This window comes from Mustela putorius, unplaced genomic scaffold, assembly GCF_011764305.1.
Source record: "Mustela putorius furo isolate JIRA1106 unplaced genomic scaffold, ASM1176430v1.1 tig00003859_pilon_pilon_pilon, whole genome shotgun sequence".
Taxonomy (NCBI): domain Eukaryota; kingdom Metazoa; phylum Chordata; class Mammalia; order Carnivora; family Mustelidae; genus Mustela; species Mustela putorius.
In genome coordinates this window covers 34202837-34226512 of record NW_025422011.1, presented here as the reverse complement: position 1 = coordinate 34226512, position 23676 = coordinate 34202837, and the positions used below count along the sequence as shown (strand labels likewise).

General features: G+C 40.8%; 2 protein-coding genes across 2 annotated transcripts; one reads left to right on the top strand and one right to left on the bottom strand.

Annotated features, from left to right (window-relative positions):
• Positions 1–855: 855 nt before the first annotated feature.
• On the bottom strand, positions 856–1821 carry LOC101682699 (olfactory receptor 10Z1-like). The gene has a single exon (XM_004780183.2). The coding sequence runs from the start codon at positions 1819–1821 to the stop codon at positions 856–858; it is 966 nt and encodes a 321-aa protein (XP_004780240.2).
• A 20579-nt stretch (positions 1822–22400) lies between these two features.
• On the top strand, positions 22401–23363 carry LOC101682394 (olfactory receptor 10T2-like). Its single transcript, XM_004780182.2, has one exon. It carries the CDS (start codon positions 22401–22403, stop codon positions 23361–23363), a length of 963 nt encoding a protein of 320 aa, XP_004780239.2.
• The last annotated feature ends 313 nt before the right edge of the window (positions 23364–23676 follow it).

Genomic DNA, 23676 nt, shown 5'->3' with positions numbered 1-23676 from the left:
AATGCAGTAGCTAACATCTTACATAGTCCACATGAGAACCTTATTGCAATGACCTCAATTAGATTCTCCAGTTATACATAGCACCTTCCACTTCTGTGACTTTCAAAAATTAGAAGCTTTGATTTGTATACTCTAACTCAAATAGCATTTGAATTCATTGCTTTTTGAGGACTCAGTTAATTGTGAAACCATCTAGCCTACTCCTTTGCTGGGGTATAGAAGGAAGAGCTCTCTGACAGACTTTTCTATATTATTCCTGAAATCTCATATGTTAAAAATATCTCCTTTGCAGTAATTTTCATCTGTTTTTTTCCAGAAATTCACCCATTCTGATCTAAGTTTCCTTATGTCTTTGAATAGAGCTGAACAAGGCCTTTCTTAAAATTCCTTGAAATTTCTCTGTATTGTGGCCTTTCATTCATTTCAACTTTAAGACTTTGTAGTTTTTCCTTTTTAAAGTAAATTAGTGATTTTCCTTTTCTCTTGTTGGCTTACTCTCCCTCTATTTCATTTTTCCTTCTTTTCCATTTTGGTAGAATTTTTTTCCTTCCAGAGGCAACAAAGGTTATGAAAATTAGTTTTCCAAACTGTTTTTCGATATGTTTACACATACACATATATGCATGTGTATATATGCATGTATATGTGTATATGTACATATATGTGTAATAACATTTCAAAATATTTTTCTCATTTTAAAAATTTTAAAACTATGTCTGGTTTTGTAGTAGGAAAGAAGTGTGACCAGGGTATATCAGGCAGTTATGATGAACTTTAATTGCTTTGTACACAAAGTGATTATTTCATTGGAAATACTCCACTTTCCACTTTTATTTATCAGCAGTCTGCACATTTTTAAGTGTTCCGTGTTCTTTTATTCACCATCTGAGGGATGAGCCTATCTGTCGTGCCTAGTACCTTCCTTAGGGCCATCTGCATTTCTTTGTTTCTGAGACTGTACACGATGGGGTTAAGCAGAGGTGTCAGCACTGTGTATGTGACAGCCATCAGCATGTCCTCACGGAATGAGTCCCTGTCCTTGGGCCTCAGGTAGACAAAGCCAGAGAATCCATAGTGTATGCACACCACGGTGAGGTGAGAGGAGCAAGTGGAGAAGGCCTTATACCTCCCTTGGGCAGAGGGCATCTTCACAACTGTGGACACAATGAAGACGTAGGACATCATGATGAAGACAAAGCTGCCCGCCAACACAAAGGCAGAGAGCACAAAAATAGCCATTTCCTGACGGAAGGTGTAGTCACATGCAAGGCACACCACAGGTGAGATGTCACAGAAGAAGTGCTCGATGATGGAGTCACAGAAAGACAAGTTGAATACAATGATGACAATGCACAGAGAAACCAGAAACCCAAGCATCCAGGAGGCCATGATGAACTGAAAGCAGATCTTATGGGTCATCAAGATGGGGTAGTGCAGTGGGTTGTGAATGGCAGTATAGCGGTCATAGGACATGGCAGCCATGATGAAGCAGTTATTGCCTCCCAAGCCAAAGAAGAAAAACATCTGCATGGCACACCCAGGAAGAGAAATGGTCTTGCTGTCAGATAGCAAGTCCGTTAACATGCGAGGGATGACTGCCATGGTGGTACAGGTTTCTGAAAAGGACAGGGCACAGAGGAAAAAGTACATGGGGGTATGAAGGTTGTGACTGAGCTTGATGGCCACCATTATGGACACATTTGCAGCTAGGATGGTCATATGGGAGAAGAAGATCATCGCAAAGAGGGGACCCTGCAAGTCTGGGAAACTGGAAAACCCCCACAGAAGGAAGGTGCTCACTGTGGTGTGATTGCCCATCATTCAATAGGCTCCGTAAATTTCTCCCACAGATGTCAACATTTTTGAGGTCAAGACTCAGAAGACTGTAAAAAGCACTGAGGTCTCCTGGCCTTTAGTCAATGGCTCTTTGGCAACGACAAGAGAACTCTTAATGAGAGAGCCAGAGAAATGGGAGGTAAATCCACCTGACTGAATTCGAGGTCAGAGTGATGAGAAGAAAGATTCTAGTAAAGAATCCGCATAAATGCCCTAGAGTGGTGGAAATACATTCTGGAAACCCCTGCATTTACCACCCATTTCTGTCTTCTACAATCAGAACCTGCAAGGAAGAGGGAAATAAGGAAGAAAAAATGCCTGTTTTCTCACCTATAGGAGTATGAGAACTAACAGGTATAAGGTGTGTGTGTGATCTAATCCTAGCTTAGCACACAGAAGTACCGAACAACATTGACTGAATCAACACAACTTTAAGAAGTAAAAGATTTTGAATGGCTTCCAAACATTCTTGGGATCTCTAGAATTGTCCCCAGAAGACACTGGCTGCTTGGTTAACAATTATGCCAATGAGTAGACTTAATAAATGAAATTACTGTTTTGAAATTTGTACTGGTTTCCTATTTATGACATTAAGTTGAGACTAGAAGTGTTCAATAACTGTCTCCCATTCAGGCAGATCTTAGAGGCGAAATGGTTAGGGAGAGACTGTCCCATCCTGGATGGCTCATTTGTGCCCATGATGTTCTAGTGAATTCTTTAGCTTTCAAGGAGACTTTCAGGACATTTTCTAACTGATACACTGGGCGAAAGGCTGCTTGGCAGCACCACTCTTATTAAAACTCAAGTTCCTCAGCTTGTTTTCATCACTTCTTAATCTATCCACTCTGGGTGTGAAATGACAGGAAGAAAGGAACCCAGGGACTTCGCATATAACGTGGGGTTTGGTTTTCAGGCACTATTGTCCAGGAAGGAAAGGAAAACATTGAGAAGACATCAGTGTGGAGTTGAAGGTTGGGGAAAGAATGATAGAGACACACATATTGTAGGATCCACAAAGCTTGATGTAAAAAAAGAAAAAGAAAATATACCTTCAGCTGAGAAGTGTGTATGCTCTTTATGTACTGAACTACTGGGCCAAAAAATTACAGGGAGGCAGATCAGGCAACCAGCATTAGCTCAGCATCTGAAATATGCTGGTCAATACGCCATGCATTTGATAGAATTTTCTCTCCAAATTTCTCCCAACAACTCTTTGTGGTAGGTATGTTGATTCTGATGCTATAAAAAATTGACACTAAGGTACAGGTTGCTTAACTGGCTATCCAAAGCCAATACATTAATTCCACAAATATTTGATCAAAGAACACACAATTGCTGTAACTGCTCCTGTGATAGGATATCTGGGTCACCAGGGGAGCATTCTTGAGAGTTCCATATCCTCACTAGCATTCATCCCAAATTTCTGGCAGGTGTTTCTAAAAGGTGAAAAGAAAAACATCAGGAAAAGTTCACATGTGTAGATTTTTAAATTCTGACTGTGATTCTATTACTTTCTTTTTTCATTTGTGTTGATTATGAATCCTTCTCTCCTCCTAATACTCAAGGGAACTAGGGATTGAGAGCATGTCAATACGGCATCACACCCATTACTTCCAGTCACTCTCCAAGGGCAGAGTTTGAAGGAGATGTTTTCTGGCCCAGGGTTTTGTGATCCATTCACCCTCCTTGTGCTGTACCACTTCTGCAGACTGAAAGGGACTGACTTCTTTTCCCCAAAACCCCTTTCCTGGTTTATTCATGCCCCCACCTTTGCTAGAGCTCTGGTGGATTTCAGATGCCTAATTGCTCTTAGTTAGGGGTGAGACCTATAAGAATTTGAGGCTATTTCTTGACATCAGCCACCTGGAACACTCTTTTGTCCCAGACCATGTCAAAACTCTGCACTGTGGGTACTCTAAACCAACCTACCTCCTAAGATGTACCTCCAAACCATGACCAGTCTGGGGAGTGCTGAAACCACTATGTCACTCATCACTCCCCACCAGCTGAAATGAGAATTTTTCTGACAGCTACACTTAATTTGTGCCCATGGGGCAATGTTCAAAGGTAAATATTTATAACCAAGTGTTCGGAAGAGTGCATTCAATTTTCTTCCAACCCAATCAGAATAAAAGTCAGCTTTGAGTCTGGTTTTCTATAATTTTCAGAGAAGATACTGGTATTTTTAATGGGAAAATAAAGGGGTGTTTTATTGACTTATAGGTGTTAATTCTGATAGGAAATTTAATAAGATTTACATAAATTAGAGGTTCATAGGTTTATGTTTTCTCGTGTGTGTGTGTGTGTGTGTATAGCCTCACCAAAAGAACTAAATTTGTGTGTGTGTGTGTATATATTTGTGTGTATATATATGTGTGTGTGTGTGTGTGTGTGTGTATATACTTATTAGATCCACCAAAGAAAAACTTGTTTTTTGTTTTGTTTTTTAAAATTTTTTAAAAGATTTTATTTATTTGATAGAGACCATGAGAGGAGAGAGATCAGTGGGAGAAGCAGACTCCCTGCTGAGCAGGGAGCCCAATGTGGGACTCGATCCCAGGACTCCAGAATCATGACCTGAGCTGAAGGCAGTTGCCTAACCAACTAAGCCACCCAGGTGCCCAAGAAAGACTTGTTTTTAAAATATCACAACTGTTAAATATGAAGCCAAATGGTCACACCATTAGGTCAAAGGGAAAAAGGTGTGTAGGGTAGGAGGACACACAATCAAATTGTCAGTGGTTTACAGGGAAATATACAATTAACTCATGGGCAAAATGTGGAAATTGCAAGACTTTATAAATGTTTTTCTTTACTTTTTTCCTGCTTAATTCCTTTGATACAATAAAATCAACAAGTTAGCTTTGGAATGAAACCCAGAATTCTCCTGGAGTCTACTTTGTAATGGGGGAGGGGATTGAGCAGAATTAGAGGGACCTATGTTCAAATCCAAATTCTGCTTCTATTCCATTCATATGTGCAAGTAACCACTTTTCTCCTCTATAACATGACCCTAAATCTACCTCCTTGAGGGTTACAGCACTAAGCCTGTACACTTATCAGATAAGTGCCCAGTAGCTGCTAGTTCCTTTCCCATTTGCTAAAACATCACGTGGTGTAGAGACCACTTTCCTGGCAGGGGCTCAGCAACACGGGCTCACAAGTTACCTGTGACACTGTCCCTGCTCTTCTGCGTAAGCAGCGGTATGAAATCGTCCCTCTCGGGCTGCACACTTGCCTTGGGGTGGAGTTTGCAGCCCTCTTCTCTGCAGCTTTCTAGCTTCTCCTTGCTTCATCTGTGTGCTAATTATGTCAGGGATAGGAAAACAACAGCATTTATTCCCCATCCAGGTGTACCTTTAGTATATTCAGTACCTTTTAACTGCCAATTAACCCTCACAGCTACTTTGTTATTAGTGGGTAGAATGCAATGTTCACGATGATAGAAATATAAAATAAAATTCCTACCTTAGGGGTGCCTGGGTGGCTCAGTGGGTTAAGCCTCTGCCTTCAGCTCAAGTCATGATCTTGGGATCCTGGGATTGAGCCCCGCATCGGGCTCTCTGCTCAGCGGGAAGCCTGCTTCCTCCTCTCTCTCTCTCTGCCTACCTCTCTACCTACTTGTGATCTCTGCCTGTCAAATAAATAAATAATTTTTTTTTTAAAAAAAGAAGAAAACAGTAAGCTGTATGAGTAACTTATGTTTCTGCACAGTTTTCTACATGTCCTTCTCTCATGTCATTTAGGGATACGTGTTTGAGGCAATTTGCCCTTTGAATGACTGTGACAAGTTCACTTCGTCTGAAATTACAAGGTCTCTTATAACCACAGGGTAGCATCTTCTCAGTGCCTTATGGTTGGAGTTGAGTTTTCCATGTACATTCCAAAGAGAGTTCTGTGGTCACCTGAGACCATTACCCCTTGAAACGACTTGGAGTTTCTTGCTTCCCAGTAGATACCGGGAGGATTGTTCTCTGTGGACCTAGAGTTCATTGTGATGTGAATGTCGAAACAAAACCTTGTTTTCATTTTGATATAGCATAGTGATTATTCAGAGAAGTTTGCTCTTATTTATGTGAGGAAAAACAAATTAAGTATTTGAAATTTAACTTGTTCAGATACATTTTGGAATATGAATGATTCCCTCAGGTATTTTACTTGCTACTCACTAACATCATTTCCATAGTTTTGACAATATGCCAAGTCCCGGAGGTCTTCTGTCCTGTATGCAGGGCTAGGGAGAGAGCCTGTCATATAGGCTGCTGTCTAGGGAATCAGTCAGAAGAAAGGTAGGGAAGACGATGAAGGTAGAAAGATTGTTGCGAGTGCTTCCTCATGAAGTACCTCTTCTGTAGAAGACCTTGCTGAAGAGGAAAATCCCCTGTAATCAAAGCCTCCATTGACTGCATTGGCACTCAAATTTTTTGCCCAGTATTTCATGAAATGTTTAAAACCATGCTGCAACAATTATCTTGTCAGCATCTGTGTCTCCAGGACCTACATTGCTCTGAGTATCTACTCTTGTATCATAAACAATCCCAAATTATAGTGGACTTAACTGAATTCCTATAGACTGGGCTCCATAGGGATAATAGACACACTGAACATCTTGTTCACTCTAATCTGGGTGTTGACAGTTAACTGTTGTCTGAGACCTTGAATCAGAATGCAGCCTTTTTGACATGTGCATGGTGACTGGGGTCTCTGGGTGAGAATTCTGGGACAGCCAAGTGGATGCCGAATCAACTCTTGGGCCCTACCTCACTGGTACTGTGTTCTTTTCATTCAGACGGCCTTCAAGTTACACCTGGGTTCTAGGAGATGAAAAGAAATTACAACACTTGATGGGACAGTGACAAAGTTCTAGAAGAGCATGTGGGAGTGGAATTATTACTGCCATCATTTTTGGAAAACATCTTACACCACACCTTAAGATTTTACTATATTTGCTTCATCACATATCTTTTTGTACTTTATCCTCCTATTAATCCATCCTGAGATCTATGTCAAAGGGAATTGCAGACATCAGTATACTTCCTCAATACTTTACACACACATCAGTAACTAGAGTTCAATACTTCTTACATGTTTTATTCTGTGCAACTTTATGGAAATTTACATAAGGTGAAACATACAAATCTTAAATGTACAATCACCGTGAACTGACAAATGCATCCCGCTGTGTAACTCAAACACCTCTCATTACATGGAATACGAACATCAGCCTGGGAACTCTCCTATGCCCCTTCCCAGTGAGTCCTAGCTTCTCCTTATAGAGACACCCATGTCCTGATTATTCTTTCACCACGGCTTCTAGAATTCTGGTTCTAGAATTTCATACAACTGTAATCAACCCTCACACCCTTTTTTTTGGTAAAATTTCATGGTTTTCTTTTTTTAGTATATACAAATGCAGTGAATTTTCATATGTTGATTTTTGTATCCTGCAACTTTACTGAGTTCATTTGTTTGTCCTGACGGTTTTTTGTAGAGTGTTCAGAGTGATCATGTTATCTAAAAACAGACTGTTTTATATATTTTTTTCCAGTTCTGGTGCCCCCCCCCCTTTTTAAATCTTGCATAATTGTTCTGGATAGGACTTCAGAACTGTGTTGAAGTTTCAAGATTAGATATCTCCAACTTGTTTCTGTTTCGTTATTAAGTATCACATTAGCTGTGGGCCTATCATACATGATCTTTATTATGTTGAGAGATTTTATATTATAAAAGGATATTGGGGCACCTGGGTGGCTCAGTGGGTTGAGCCTTTGCCTCTGGCTCAGGTCGTGGTCTCCGGGTCCTGGGATCGAGCCCCATGTCGGGCTCTCTGCTCAGCAGGGAGCCTGCTTCCCCCTCTCTCTCTGCCTACCTCTCTGCCTACTTGTGATCTCTCTCTCTGTCAAAAAAAAAAAAATAAAATCTTTTTAAAAAGAACACTGAATTTTGTCAAATGCTAGTTCTTCTATTGAGACAATCTTTTCATTTTTATCCTCCATTATTTTAGTGTAGTGGTTCAGATTATCAAATGAAAAGGCAACCTATGGAGTGGGAGAAAATATTTACCAACCATATATCTGATAAGGGATTAATATCCAAACATATAAGGTACTCCTAAATCAATAGGGGAAAAAACCTGATGAAAAATGGTTAAAGGGACGGAATAGACATTTCTCCAAGATGACCTACAAACAGCCGGTAGGTTCATGAAAAAGTGTTCAACATCCCTAATCAACAGGGGCATGTGAATCAAAACCACAATGAGCTATCACCTCACTCCTGTTAGAATAAATATTCTCAAAAAGACAAGAAATAACAAGTGTTAGGATGCAGAGGAAAGGGAATCCTTGTACATAGTTGAAAGGAATATAAATTAGTATAGCCATTATAGAAAACAGCACAGAGGCTCAATAAAAAATTAAAATAGAACTACTATGTAAACCAGAAGTCTCACTTCTGGGTATATATCTGAAGGAAAAGAAATGAATATCTCAAGTATCTGCACACCCATGTTCATTGTCACATTATTCACAATAGCTAAGATATGGAAACAACCTAAGGGTCCGCTGATAGATGAACAAACTCACATATCTACATAATGGAATATTATTCAGCCTCCAAAAAAGGGAAATCCTACCATTTGCAATACGGTGTATGAACTTGGAGGACATATGCTTAGTGAGATAAGCCAAAGACAGAAAGACAAATATTACATGCTATCTCTGTGGAGTTTAGAAAGTTGAACTTGTGAAACCAAAAGTAGAATAGTGGTTGCCAGGGGTTAAGGAGTAGTAGAAATGGGATGATATTGGTCATAGAGTACAAACTTATAGTTAATGTACAACATGGTGACTATCGTTAAAAATAACATATTGTATACTTGAAATTTGCTAAGAGTAAATCTTGAAAGTTCTCATTACAAGAGAAAAAAAGTATAACTGTGATGCTGGATATTAACTAGACTTATTGTGATGATCATCTCACCATATATACATATATCAAATCATTATGTTGTATACCTGAAACGAATGTAACATTATATATTAATTATCTCGATAAAAAAACTAAGAAAATGGGAAAACTTAACATTACACCTAGAGGAACTAGAAAAAGAAGAACAAATGAAACCCAAAGTTAGGAGGAAGGAAGGAAATAACCATGATAAGAGCAGAAATAAACAAAATAGAGACCAGAAAAGCAATAGAAAAGATCAATAAAACTAGGATCTGATTCTTTGAAAAGAGAAACAAACTTGACAAATCTTTGAGTAATAATACAAAAAGAGAGAAGACTCAAAATTAGAAATGAAAAAGGACACAGCACATCTGATACCCAGACATAAGACATAAGAGATAGACTACTATGAACAACTATACACCAACAAATTGGAGAACCTAGAAGAAATGGATGAATTCTGAAAAAAAAAATACAACCTACCAAGAGTGAACAGGAAGAAATAGAAAATCTCAACACCAATAATGACTAAGGAGAATGAAGCAATAATCAAAACCTTATAGCTAAGAAAAACTGAGGACCATATGGTTTCACTGATGAATTCCACCAAACATTTAAAGAAGAGTTAACACCAATCCTTCTCAAACTCTTCCCCCAAAATGAAGAGAACAGTCCTAAACTCATTTTATGGGGCCCACATTACTCTGACACCAAAGCCAGGTGAGGACACTACAGAAAAGAAATCCAGTTCAACAGCATGTTAAAATCATTACATCCCAGGGTAAAGTGGAATTTATCCCTGGCATATAAGAATGGCTCAACATATATATATATATATATATCATAAATGTGATATACCACATTAATGAATGAAAAACCTCATCACCTCAATGGATGCAGAAAAAGCATCTATAAAATTCAACACAGTTTCATAATAAAACCTTTCTGAAAATTGGGAATAGAAGGAATGTACCTCAACATAACAAATCCCATAAATGAAAATGACAAAACCCTAGCTAAAATCATACTCAATGATGAAAGATTGAGAACTTTCCTCCAGGAATAGGAATAAGAGCAAGATGCCCACTCTTAGTACTCCTTGTTCAACATAGTACTGGCAGTCCTAGCCAGAGCAATAAGGCAATATAAAGAAATGGAATGCATCCAGGGATGCCTGAGTGTTTCATTTAATTAAGCATCCAGCTCTTGATTTCAGCTCAGGTCGTGATCCTTAGGGTCATGGAACTGAGTTACACATGGGGCTCCATCCTCAGCACAGAATCTGCTTGGGATTCTCTCTCCCTCTGCCCCTCACGTGCTTGCATGTGTTGTCTCTCTAACATAAATATATCTTAAATAAATAATAAAAGAAACAAAAGGCATCCAAATCAGAATGGAAGAAATTTTACTACTACACATGACAGTTTTACTGTCACTGTTTTTAGATAACATGATCTTACATATAGAAAATCCTAAAGACCACCAAAGAACTATTAGAACTGATAAATTCAGTAAGTTGCAGGGTACAAGATCAAGGGTTTTATACAGAGAACTTTGAAAGATGGTACTTATTTTTTCTGTTTCTAAGGTTTATCCATTTCAGAAACAAAGCACATAGGAGTTTGGGGGTGGGGGGTGGGCGGTAAGGGGCAGAGGGACAGAGAGAATCCTGAAGCAGACTCCCTGCTGAGTGCAGAGCCTAAGGTGGGGCTTGATCCCAGGACTCCAAGACCATGACCCCAGCCAAAATCAAGAGTCACCTGCTTAACTGACTGAGGCATCCAGGCGCCCCGAAAGGTGGTTCTTACAAAATCACTGTTCATTGTTAATGATTTTTCTATGAGTCGGCAATACAAGAAAGGAGGGACGGAGGAAAGAAGGGAGGAGGGAGGAAACACGGACGGCTGAGAGAAGGAACCAAGGAAGGAGAAATGAAACCTGAGAAGAGGAAGGAAAGAATCGTGAAAAAAATTATGAAGACTTACCTCTGTGTGACTTACTATGGGAGGCGATGGGAATGTTAATTAACTTGATTTACAGAGATTATTTCACAATGTATATGAAAGCGTAACGTAATCAACTTGAAATACACACAATTCCTATGTGTTCATTATACCTCAGTGCTGAAAACAAATCCTAGAGAAAACCTGGGAATATGGATGATTTAAATTTCCTTCAGAGATTATTTATTTTTGCTTTAGGCAGGCATTTCAGGCGAGGCCGATCGCGTTAACCCAAAATAGTATTGAGATTACTGGGAACAGGGTTTCAGTCTTTGGGATGGTTTGGTTTCCTCTTCCTTTGAGTGTTCCATTTGAAAGCTGAGGATTTTTACTAGCACCTTCCCTCCTTGTTTGACCCTGAACTACAATTTCCCCAGCCTCTCACAGCTTCAAAAATCTGTTTGGTTTATCAGCAAGTAATCTGGGTTATATGCTTTTTAGCCCTTCAGACATTAGTTTTCATTTAGCAAATTCCTCAAGATGAAAAGTGATACAGAATGGTGAGCTCCCAGTAAGGGTTTTTGTTTTTGTTCTTGTTTTTGCTTTTGTTTTTTCTTTCCAGGATCATGGACACTCAAGCTATTTTTGCTTTTGTAGCTCTTGAATGCCTAAAACGTTTTTTAAGGAGGACACTGTCCATTTCCCATCCCTCCCAAGAGAGCTCTCCCAGTGTGAACTTTTAGCACAAACTTCCTTTGGCTATAATTCTCCTTGAAATTCTTATTTATGAGCATTCATGAAGCAACGAATATTCTGAACCTCATGGATAAATACATTGTGAGTAGAATCTGGCTGAGTGCAGCCATAGATATCAGCAGGAATGGCTTTTCAGAATGCCTTGGTGCCCATGTCTTCCTATGCATGCTCCCCATTTTTGAATTACACTTTTTTTCTTTTAAGATTTTATTTATTTGACAGAGACAGCTGGAGAAGGAACACAAGCAGGGGGAGTAGGGAGCGGGAGAAGCAGACTCCCCGCTGAGCAGGGAGCCCCAGGTGGGTCATGGAATCAAAACCTGAGCCAGAGACAGAGGCTTAAAATATGAGCCACCCATGAGCTTTGAATTACACTTTTTGAGATCATTGTCCCTTCATATGCAGATGAACATGCATAATACAGGGTTCTTCTGTACTCTCAGCCCATTAATTCCTAATGGGGACATCTTGCAAAACTATAGTACAATATTGCTATTGACATTGCTATAACTTCTTTATCTTTTTTATAAACAAAGTACTATTACAGTCTGTGTCTATTAATTTCCATATCTGCAATCTTGGGGGTTTGGTTTCTGTTGTTCATTGTTTGCACTGGCTCCCAGGCCTACTACTTTGTTTCCTTTCTTGCTAGTCAGTATCTTTCACAGTGTGCTAGTCAGTGTATTTGAATAATTGTTGATCAGAATCATCGTGGCTTGAGTTGTTTGCTTATTCAGTTCACCCTGAGCTACCACCTGTCCTTGACCATCTTATATTCAAGTGCAAGGCTTGAGACTATATCTCTAGGGCTGAAAATCTGCAGGACACATGGTCATTTCAGATTTCCCTGTGTCCTGAGATATATGTGAGTTGTATCATTCAGAACAGTCACCTGGACACATGCTAGGTTTGCACTTACCATCTCATCCCATAAGAACGCTAAATCCTCCGCCTGAGTTGGTAATACTTCCCTTTGACTTCTTACATTGTCTCATGGCAAAAAAACATTTTTTTAAAGATTTTGTTTATTTATTTGACAGAGATCACAAGTAGGCAGAGAGGCAGGAAGAGAGAGAGAGAGAGAGAGAGAAGAGGAAGCAGGCTTCCGCTGAGCAGAGAGCCCAATGAGGGGCTCCATCCCAGGACCCTGGGAACATGACCTGAGTTGAAAGCAGAGGCTTTAGCCCCCTGAGCCACCCAGGTGCCCTGCAAAAAACATTTTTAAAATAAGGATCTTAAAAAATATTTTTAACTCTTAATATCCACACCCAACATGGGGCTAAAACTTACAACCCTGAGATCAGGAGTCATGTGCTCCACTAACTGAGCCAGCCAGGCACCCCAAAAAGCATTTTGAGTGTTAAGTTCTCAGTTTCTGATGAGGCAATTTCTTACTATCCTCTAGTGTGGTATTTAAGAACTATTTAACATTTTATCATCTGTTTTCATTGTGCTCACCATTGGATTGGTTAAAATGATTAAGGCTGCCATTGCCCCAAAGGTAAATTATATGCATATGAGTGGGAGATTAAGCTTGCACATATGTGCACAGGGAACTATACTACCTGACAAGACAAGAAACGTCCTCACCTCCTCTAAGTCTTTGCTCGATGTTATCTTCCCACTGAGACAATAACATTGACTCCCCCCAGCCCCTGACATATTAGTCTTCCTTAGTCTGCTCTCTTAGTCTGCATGGCTCTCCTAATAATCTGAATTACCACTTGTTTGTGTCATTGCCTCTCCCATGATATAAGAAAATTCCACGAGGGCAGGTTTCTCTGCATACTTGTCACTTACATTCCCCAAACCCAGGACAATCCCTGGAATATTAGCTCATTCGATTCAATTTTTGACTGCATGATAGAACAAATGATGAATGAGGTGATGAATGCCCTATGAGTTTTGTCAGCAAAACGATAGATACTGTGTCTGAAACACCACAGAGGGGGCATGAAAAGTAAATATGTTTGTTGTCGGCCTATAAAGATGGTTAAGTCTCTACAGGGTGCAGTCAAAAATTCAGAAGAGAGACAATCCATTTCCGTCCAATTTCCTGACCAGAATGGGCTTGACCATGAACTCATTTTCAAGATTTTATTCACTCCTTCTCCCTAAGGAAGCCATGAAGCCTGCTCATTCCCACAGAGAAGCCACCTGTTTTAACCTGACATAATTCACAGGTCGTTCAGGGACATCCCACCCTCTTCTCCTCTCCAAGTGGGGGTACTTGGTACCCAGAGGAGAAGAGATTAAGTGCACAGGCTAGAATTTCATGGGTCCACAAAGCCCATCCTCAGCAGTTAACCTTCCTGCAGGAAAAACCATTCCACCTTTTCTGTCTGGTTTTGTTTTGTCATTTCTTCTCACAGATAATCAGTCACACCTAGAGTTATCACACTCATTACAGGATAAAATGTTATTCAAAATGAAGAGTCTAAAAGGTTTGGAGGTACAATAACCCTAACTTATGACAGAGAACAGCATTTGAAGAAAATATGTGCATTAAATTTTAAAAGGCTTTCAACTGATAAGGTATTTGTTCATGTGAATCAATATGGGTTTCTACTTATGAATTTCATTAAAGTAACTCACTATTGCCCTCTAATTTATAATTTGATATAAAAAAATCCACCCTCTTCATTTACTAGAAAGCTTCGCATGAGCTAATGGTATATGGACCTATGTGTTTAGATCATGGATAATATTTCCTTTTATTATTATGGTATATTATTATATCCAAATAATAACAGATTTCATTAAGAAATTATTTTCCTGCCAAGCTCTCTTCAGAGCCCCCTTCATTTTACTGTTCTTGAGGCAGTAGATGAGGGGTTCAACATGGAAATCACCACCATGTCATGGTCCCCAAACAGAGTGACTGGGGGCATATGGGTGGCTCAGTCAGTTAAGCATCTGCCCCCAGCTCAGGTCGTGATATCAGAGTCCTGGGATTGAACCCCACATAGGACTCTCTGCTTATCAGAGAGAATGCTTCTCCATCTGCCCCTTCCGCAATTGGTACTCTCTTGCATGCTCTCTCTCTCTCTCTCTCTATCAAATAAATAAATAAAACCTTTAAGAAAGAAAAATAGGGTGACCCCTGTGAGGTGGGACATGCAGGAGGAGAAGGCCTTGCAACGTCCCTCAGTGGAGCACATCCTGAGGATGGTGACGACGAGACAGATGTAGGAGACCACGATGACACACACCATGACTAAGATGATGGAGCCAGTGTAAATGAGGGGACAAAGGCGGGCATACTGCTATCAGAACAGGAGAGCTTAACTGAAGGAGCAAAATCACAGAGAATATGGTTGACTTGATTTAGGCCAATCTCTACTAATCAGAACGAGCGAGTAGGAAATGGAACCCCAGCAATGTGAGGGAGCAAGTGCAAAAGGACCCATAGACAAGACCGTCCATCTCCCGTGACTGGCAGCGATGGGTTGGGGTTATAACTAGTCCCCCAGGAAGGAGGAATCTGCAGCAGCGATGAGAACCTGAGGTTTATATGTGATTTATGTTTAATTTCGAGTGTGCATAGCAATGTACATACAGCTCTCATTCCTGCATATGCACTGGGACTGTCTTAAGACAAGTTCTCCAAAAACAGAGCCTTAGACAGCAATTCTTCTGCAAGTGGTTTAGTGAGGCGTGATCTCCAGGGAAAACTTACAAGGATAAGAGAGAAGCAGGAGAAGCCAGCTAAAGCTGTAGGCTCTGCTGAAGGGTGGCTTCGTTCTGATCCCACAGGCTGCACTGGAGCCTGGAACGACATTTCGGAGGTGTCCTACCCTGCCCCAATAGTGTGTGTTTGTCGCTATTGTTCCTAAATCACTGTTTCCTTCCATTGTTGGCTACGGGTCACCCCAGGGAATAAGGACACACACTCCCTGACAATTCCAGTCGGTTATGTTCCCTCAGTGGAGAGCAGTTTTAAAGAGCATGGCTGGGAGCATCAGCAGTTAGTTCTCAGAGAAGCCGTTCACTGGCTTGGCAAGAGAGATCTAAGAAAGGCACAGAAGGGTCTGCACAGCTTTAAGGGTCCCATTTTACTGTTATCTACAGCTCGCTAGACTGTCAGGTCACATCTGTTAGCATTGAAGTTCTGGAACGCATTGGAGGATGTCCAAAGTAAGTGCCTCCCCTAATAGGATTCCTTTGTGAATGACCTTAATTTTCCTCTTGGGTTTTAACCTTAGACAAACAAAGGTCTTCTTGGTTAGGTGGCATTTGTTCCAAACCTTGAAGAATGGTGAGAGTTTGAACAGGTAAACTCAGGAAAAGAGATTTTCAGAAAGAATAGACTTCAGAATAAGGAAAGTGCAGCATTTAATTGGGAGACAGTGTACTGACTGGCTTGCCACAATTACTGAGGGTTACGACAGTAAACATTGGAGAGGACTTGACAGCACATTAGGTGGAAAATAGTACAGTTGGTGGAGGCCACACCAATGAGAGAGGCACGAGAAGCCCTTGTGAATCTCCTGGAATGTCAGTGCAGTGACTACAGATTTTCTTTCACAGCAAAGTCCTCCCCAGCTGAGTGGCCTTGGGGAAAGAAATCACAGTGTCAATGCTGCGTGTTCATTTTCTTCCTACTCACCTTCTTAACATTTCCCTGGGCAGTAGCTTCTCAAGACCTGCCATTCCCTTGCCCTGTGTTTGGAGCAGAGGAGATCTGAGGGACTTGGCGCATTTTCAGAATTATAAAATAATGATATTTTACTTCCTATAAAGTGACTTCCCCTGGGGGAGTATCTACATCCCAAGATATATTTTTTAACACGTTGAGTTTCTATCATTTTGATTGTCAAAGAAGAAGAAGTACAAACATCACTGGAAAGTCTGTACGGTAGGTCAAGATTTAAAAGCCTTTTTGAGAACATCATACTGGGTATTAGATCCACAGAGCACAAGACTTCTGGTGTCTAAAGCAGTGGTCTCCAGATAATGGTCTCCAGTGGTGCAAGAACTCTCATTAAAATCTTGGTGGTACTGAGTGCCATCCTTAAGGAATAGAGAAGACAGCGTTTTAAGTGATAGGAGACTCTAATGCCAAAGGGGACAATCACTTGAAAACTTATCCCTGAATTAGGGGATACATGAACACATAGGAAAAACTGCAGAAAACCATACTTGAATTGCAAGACTGTACATTCTTCCTCCAGCTTAATACCTTAACATTTTTAAGGACTAGGAGGTGATCTTCCTTCCATGGAAGGTAGGAATTTTAGAGTTGCTATACTCCTTACAATGAACATTTTTCTATATTTTCTAATAATTACATATCCACGTTGTTAATAGCCTGTTAGGTGGTATTAAACTGTAGCCTTGGAAAAGCTGGAAATTAAGAATGTTGTCAACTCCCTACTCCTGGTAGAGATGGATTCAAAAAACTCTGCAGGGGAAGATTCAAAGTACTAAAAAAAAGAATAGGATAGTAAACTCTGGGTAAAATCCAGGTTAATAAAGAGGGTAAGGCTTGGGAAAAACAAACAGAAGGACTGAAAAAAAATGGACAGGCATCTTGCTTTCCAGGGTCATTAGGAAGAATGGAAATAATGTCATGTTGCCATAACTGATCACTACTGTACTAGAATATAATGAAAAAAAAAACCCAGAATTTACCATCAACATACATGAAAAGAAAGTATCATGAAAGCCAAATGTTTTCAGCCCAAAATGATAAGAAGTGTTGTGCAGAGTACATACGCACTCACATCCTGGACTTTTCTCAGAGAGGCTTGCAAAAAACTTGGAGTGAGTATGAGCAGAAATGGGCTGTTTTCATAAGGCTTCTCTATTGATACTGGCATGCCCCTTAGCAGATGACTATGTATGTTGGTCAAATGTGATTCAATATTGCAGTAAATAGAGATCACGTCCAGAGTTCACAAATGGTAGTTTCTTTCTCCTAGACTTTTGGCAACTACTTGTTAGAGTATGGAGAAATTTTTTGTTTGTTCACCTCTTGTAAATTAAAATAAGCAAGAATGTAGAAAGCATCTATACATGTATTCACACTACTAGGTGACATTATTATTTGAAAAAAAATTATTAGAGAATGTGTGCATGCAAGCTGTGGGGGGTGGGGACAGAGGAATAGAAAGAGAGAATCTTCAGACTCCCCACTGAGCATGGGGCTCAACACAGGGCTCGATCTCAGGACCCTGAAATCATGACCTGAACTGAAATCAAAAATTAAATGCTTAACCAACTGAGCCACCCAGGTACCCCGCAACAGGTGACATTATTCTTAATATCTGTGTAGTGAGCAACAAACCCTCTTCAGTGCCTGTCCAAACAAAATAAATACTAAATCGATTGAGTAGTATATTGATGAACATAGTGAAAGTAATAATCATGGAAGCTTTCCAGAGAACATACTGTTCCATTTTTTCCTTCAGATTTTGAACTAATCTTAGTAAAAACTATGCATTCGTGAGGCTTATGCTACAGGTTGGGGGACATAAAATTTTAAAATAAATCTCTGCCCTAATTCAGGAGTCAAGCTAAAACACTTTTTAATTTAAAACTTAAAACAGACCTTCCTGTCATCACAATAAAATGGGATATAAATCTAAAAGAAGAAATGATCAATATAGGCAGGGAGGTCCGGGGAGGCTTCAGAGAGAAGAGACACTGAATCATTCGTTCATGAGACCTCCGTTTTCAGCAGGCATAGGAGGACAGGAAGAACCTTGTAAGTGATAGAAAACAACATGTGCAAAGTAGAAGAGCCTTGAAGGACATATTTTTTGGAAACCGTGGGATGTTCCCCATCTATTGACAGCAGGAAATGAGGCTGGACAGGTAAGACCTTGGATGCCATGCTAGGGCACTTTCAGTGAGAGAGGCTTGATCATCAACTAGCTTTTATTATCATCAAGTGGGTCTCCAGACTCCTCCTGCCTTGCTGTAAATATATTGTGTGTGCACACCAAGAGCTGTATCACCCTCAGCAAATCAAATAACTCCCTATAAACATGGTTATAATAATAGCACTTATTTCTTAGGATAGCTGTGGGATGTAGGAGGTTATATAACTGACTCAAGCAATAAAGAATAGAAGTTATTGGAATTATCTGGTGTGTAAGAAAAGGGTATCTAAAGGGTATCTAAAAGTCTACACTGAAGAGATGTAGCATGATTATAGATAGGACATAGAAAAGCTGGTGGTAGTGGGTGCCTGGCTTGCTCAGTCGGTTGAGTGTCTGACTCTTGGTTTTGGCTCAGGTCATGATCTCAGGGTCCTGAGATCAAGCCCCATATTGAGTTCCAAGCTCAATGGGAAATCTGCTTAAGATTCTCTCTCTTCTTCTTCCTCTACCCCTACCCCTGTGTGCACGCGCTCTCTCTCTCAAATAGAGGTACCTGGGTGGTTCAGTCGATTAAGCACCTGTCTTTGGCTCAGGTATCAAACTTGCAGTCCTGGGATGGAGCCCTGTATGGGGCTCCCTGCTCAGCTCCAAGCTCAGAGAGCTTGCTTCCTCCTCCCCCTCTGCCTACCCCCACTCATGCTCCCTCTCTTTCACAAATAAATAAAATCTTAAAAAAGGAATGAAATAAATCTTTAGAAAAGCCAAGCTGATGGCACTTGAAGGATAGAACTAGAAGAAGAAAAGGCAGGGCTTTTACAGAAATTCAAATGAGAGGTAGAAGAGAATGCAGGAAACTTTTTATAGTTAGGATCCTAGAATCTAGAAAATGCAGGCAACAAGAGAGAAGGAGGAAACCAATTAATCTAAGCAAGGGCCTGAAAAATGAGTAGAAGTCTGATAGGAAATAAACTGCTACAGGGGAAACAGAGGCAGGGGGAGCACCACGTGAAAAAGCACAGCAGCGTGTGGACCAGGATATGCATGGGAAAGGGAGGGTGCGGCTGCCTGGCTGGGTGTGTAGAATGAGATAACAGAACTGAACCGGGAGCAGTATTTAGGGACAAGTTGTGATGAGGACTCGGACATCATACTGGGGGATATTGGATTTCCTCCTATATGCAGTGTATAGCTCTTCATTATTTTTGACACTATCAGTGACTTAACATATCTTGTGTTTAGGCATCTATCATGTGATGACGGGCTGGTGAATGAAATGAAAATGCAACAGATCTGTGACTAATGCACAACTACACAGGTACCATATTCATCCTGTGGGAAAGGTCCAGGCCAATAGCAGGGGAAATAAAAGCAAAAACAAACAAAAAACCCAAAGATGAGGGCAAACAGACATCTGGAATTTGGGAAGTGATTTATTGGTAAAAAGATGAGGAAGGAGTCAAAATGGGTCTAATGGAGGCTCTCTGATGTGTAAAATGCAATCTGGAAATACAAGAGGAAACTCTGACATATGAAGGGAATATGGTCAGGTCTGTAACACATATCTTGCATTCAACACTTACCAGAGACTCTGGCCATGGAAATGTGCAAGAGGATATTGGAGATTCACTTTTGGTAGTAGCAGAAATTGGAGAGTCCTTCAAGGTGAGTGGTAGCTAAGAATGGAAAACATTTCCTTTAGAGGTGGATAGACAGGGAGACCTTCAGAGGAAAAGGAGCATGATACGGTCTCAAAGACAAGCCGTATGGATCTAGGTTGAAGATTGAGCAAGTGGATGAGTTTGCCAGGTAGGTCCTTCGTGTTGGCTGGGAGCTGTCCGCCATGCTGTCCTCTCCCCTGATCTTCCCCTACTGATGCTGTATTGGCATTCTAGTCTCCATGTAAGCACGTCACCTTCTCAGAGAGGGGCCTTCTCTGACTTCGCAGACACAAGCAGTCATTCACTCTCCCATTACAGATATCCTATGTGTCTGGTTCCACGTTTCCCATGTGTAAAAATGTCTGGCACATCATGTGCATTTAGTCCGTATGTACTGAATGAATTCATGGCTTGCATGGCCACTTACCCCTTCTGTACCTTGTCATCTTTTTAGAAATCAGAATGACATTTCCACATAGACTTGTGAGGATTACACAAAACAGCTCTATTGAACCCCAGCATATTATAGGTATTAAGGGGGTGCTGGTTATCTGGTCTGCCTCCTCTTGTATTCTTTGTCCAAACTACAATGCAAATAGAAAACAGTGACTCTTCAACCCTCAATGTATTTGTTTTCCTCTTGTCTTCTTTTATTTTTAATCTTTGTGATTCCTACAGAATAATTTCCAGTCAGGGTTTCTCTCTTTCTCTTGTACACTCTTTCGGTTTCCACTGCTGATTATTTACTATTTTTCTTTCCTTTCAGCTTTAACAGTGAAATTAAATTTCTGTTGAGTGTCTTCCTATCAATTTTCTGTCCTCACCTCTTTCAAGATCAGATGCTGAATGGACAATCTAAATAGAAATATGATTTGCGGGGCATCTGGGTGGCTCAGTGGTTTAAAGCCTCTGCCTTCGGCTCGGGTCGTGATCCCGGGGTCTTGGGATCGAGCCCCGCATCGGGCTCTCTGCTCAGCAGGGAGCCTGCTTCCTCCTCTCTCTGTCTGCCTCTCTGCCTCCTTGTGATCTCTGTCTCTCAAATAAATAAATAAAATATTAAAAAAAAAAAAAGAAATATGATTTGCCGGGGCACCTGGGTGGCTCAGTGGGTTAAAGCCTCTGCCTTAGGCTCAGGTCATGATCTCAGGGTCCTGGGATCGAGCCCCACATCGGGATCTCTGCTTGGCAGGGAGCCTGCTTCCTCCTCCTCTCTCTTTCTCTCTGCCTGCCTCTCTGCCTACTTGTGATCTCTGTCTGTCGAATAAATAAATAAAATCTTAAAAAAAAAAGAAATATAATTTGCCAAACTGACCTGAAGTATTTGAGTTGATTCTATTCAGATCCGCACTTCCAAGTAAACCATATAACGAGTATACCTGCTAGAAAATGTCCTGGATGTTTTGCTAAAAACTCGAAAGTTGTCTAGAGCGTTATGACCAGAATATGACATTCTAGAATGAGATGGTACCTTCAGAATCATTTTGACTTCAAACTAGATCATTATATTAGACATCTGGGAAAAATTCCAATGAGAAATTCTTAAGAACTTGAAAATTATTGATATGTATCAAGAACTAATGACATTATATATCTCGAGCTCCAAATACTGCCATGGATAGGAACCTAGCAGAAGTTATATGTCGCATTCATTTTTATGGTCTAGTCATTCCTACAGTTATCACTTTTGGAGTTGCTTTGTGCTGAATCACTAATGAAAAAGAATTGCATTGACTTCCCTAAATTTTTTTTTAAAGATTTTATTTATTTATTTGACAGACAGAGATCACAAGCAGGCAGAGAAGCAGGCAGAGAGAGAGGTGGAAGCAGGCTCCCTGCTGAACAGAGAGCCTGATGCGGGGCTCAATCCCAGGAGGGGATTGAGCAGAGGCTTTAACCCACTGAGCCACCCAGGTGCTCCAACTTCCCTAAATTTTTAAATGTCATGTTCATTTTAAATAATTTAAATGATTAGATTATATTGCTTATTTAATCTGTAATTTATTAAGCACTCCTAAGTACCAGGTTACCAGTAGATCTCAAAAAGCATTTGAAAATGTAGCACCACAAAATCCAGGGGCTGAAAACAAAACAATGTTATTTGTGTTTTTCTGCTTACATGTAGATCCTGACTGGAAGATAGATAAGAGTGCTTTTGTGAGTAGAATCCAAGAAGATATTTGGTCATTTATACATTCTCATACTAGCATCATTCTCATCATGCTGACTCTTCAACTTGACTTCAGTTAGGTGGATCCAAAACGCCCCTTTCTCAGGCTCTCCCATGAAAGGTTTGCCTGAAACTTGCCCCAGTTCCCTTAACTAAAGTCTAGGTGACATCTGCGCTGTGGCAGCTCTTTACAATCATCTCAGAGTTTTAGCCTCAAGAAGCTCTGCGAGTTTGGAAGACAGGTGCTGCCTGCATCCAGAAGATGGGCAATCACACCACAGTGAGCTCCTTCCTTCTGTGGGGCTTTTCCAGTTTCCCAGACTTGCAGGGTCCCCTCTTTGCGATGATCTTCTTCTCCCATATGACCATCCTAGCTGCAAATGTGTCCATAATGGTGGCCATCAAGCTCAGTCACAACCTTCACACCCCCATGTACTTTTTCCTCTGTGCCCTGTCCTTTTCAGAAACCTGTACCACCATGGCCGTCATCCCTCGCATGTTAGCGGACTTGCTGGCTGACAGCAAGACCATTTCTCTTCCTGAGTGTGCCACGCAGATGTTTTTCTTCTTTGGCTTAGCTGCGAATAACTGCTTCATCATGGCTGCCATGTCCTATGACCGCTATACTGCCATTCACAACCCACTGCACTACCCCATCTTGATGACCCATAAGATCTGCTTTCGGTTCATCATGGCCTCCTGGATGCTTGGGTTTCTGGTTTCTCTGTGCATCGTCATCATTGTATTCAACTTGTCTTTCTGTGACTCCATCATCGAGCACTTCTTCTGTGACATCTCACCTGTGGTGTGCCTTGCGTGTGACTACACCTTCCGTCAGGAAATGGCTATTTTTGTGCTCTCTGCCTTTGTGTTGGCGGGCAGCTTTGTCTTCATCATGATGTCCTATGTCTTCATTGTGTCCACAGTTGTGAAGATGCCGTCTGCCCAGGGGAGGTATAAGGCCTTCTCCACATGCTCCTCTCACCTCACCGTGGTATGCATACATTATGGGTTTGCTGGTTTTGTCTATCTGAGGCCTAAGGACAGGGACTCGTTCCGTGAGGACATGCTAATGGCTGTCACATACACAGTGCTGACACCTCTGCTTAACCCCATCGTGTACAGTCTCAGAAACAAAGAAATGCAGATGGCCCTAAGGAAGGTACTAGGCAAGACAGATAGGCTCATCCCTCAGATGGTGAATAAAAGAAAACTGGACACTTAAGAAGTACTGATAAATAAAAGTGGAAAGTGGAGTATTTCCAATGAAATCATCAGTTTGTATACAAAGCATTTATTTTTTTTTTAAGATTTTATTTTTTATTTGACAGAGAGAGAGATCACAAGTAGGCAAGGCAGCAGGCAGAGAGAGGGGGAAGCAGGCTCTCCGCTGAGCAGAGAGCCCAATGCAGGACCCAGTCCTAGGACCCTGAGATCATGGCCTGAGCCAAAGGCAGAGGCTTAACCCACTGAGCCACCCAGGTGTCCCTGTACAAAGCATTTAAAGTATTAACTAATTACCTGATATATTCTTATAT

Bases quoted from the DNA above. Each gene is read 5' to 3' on its own strand.
- LOC101682394 (XM_004780182.2), top strand. From the start codon at position 22,401: ATGGGCAATCACACCACAGTGAGCTCCTTCCTTCTGTGGGGCTTTTCC.
- LOC101682699 (XM_004780183.2), bottom strand. From the start codon at position 1,821: ATGATGGGCAATCACACCACAGTGAGCACCTTCCTTCTGTGGGGGTTT.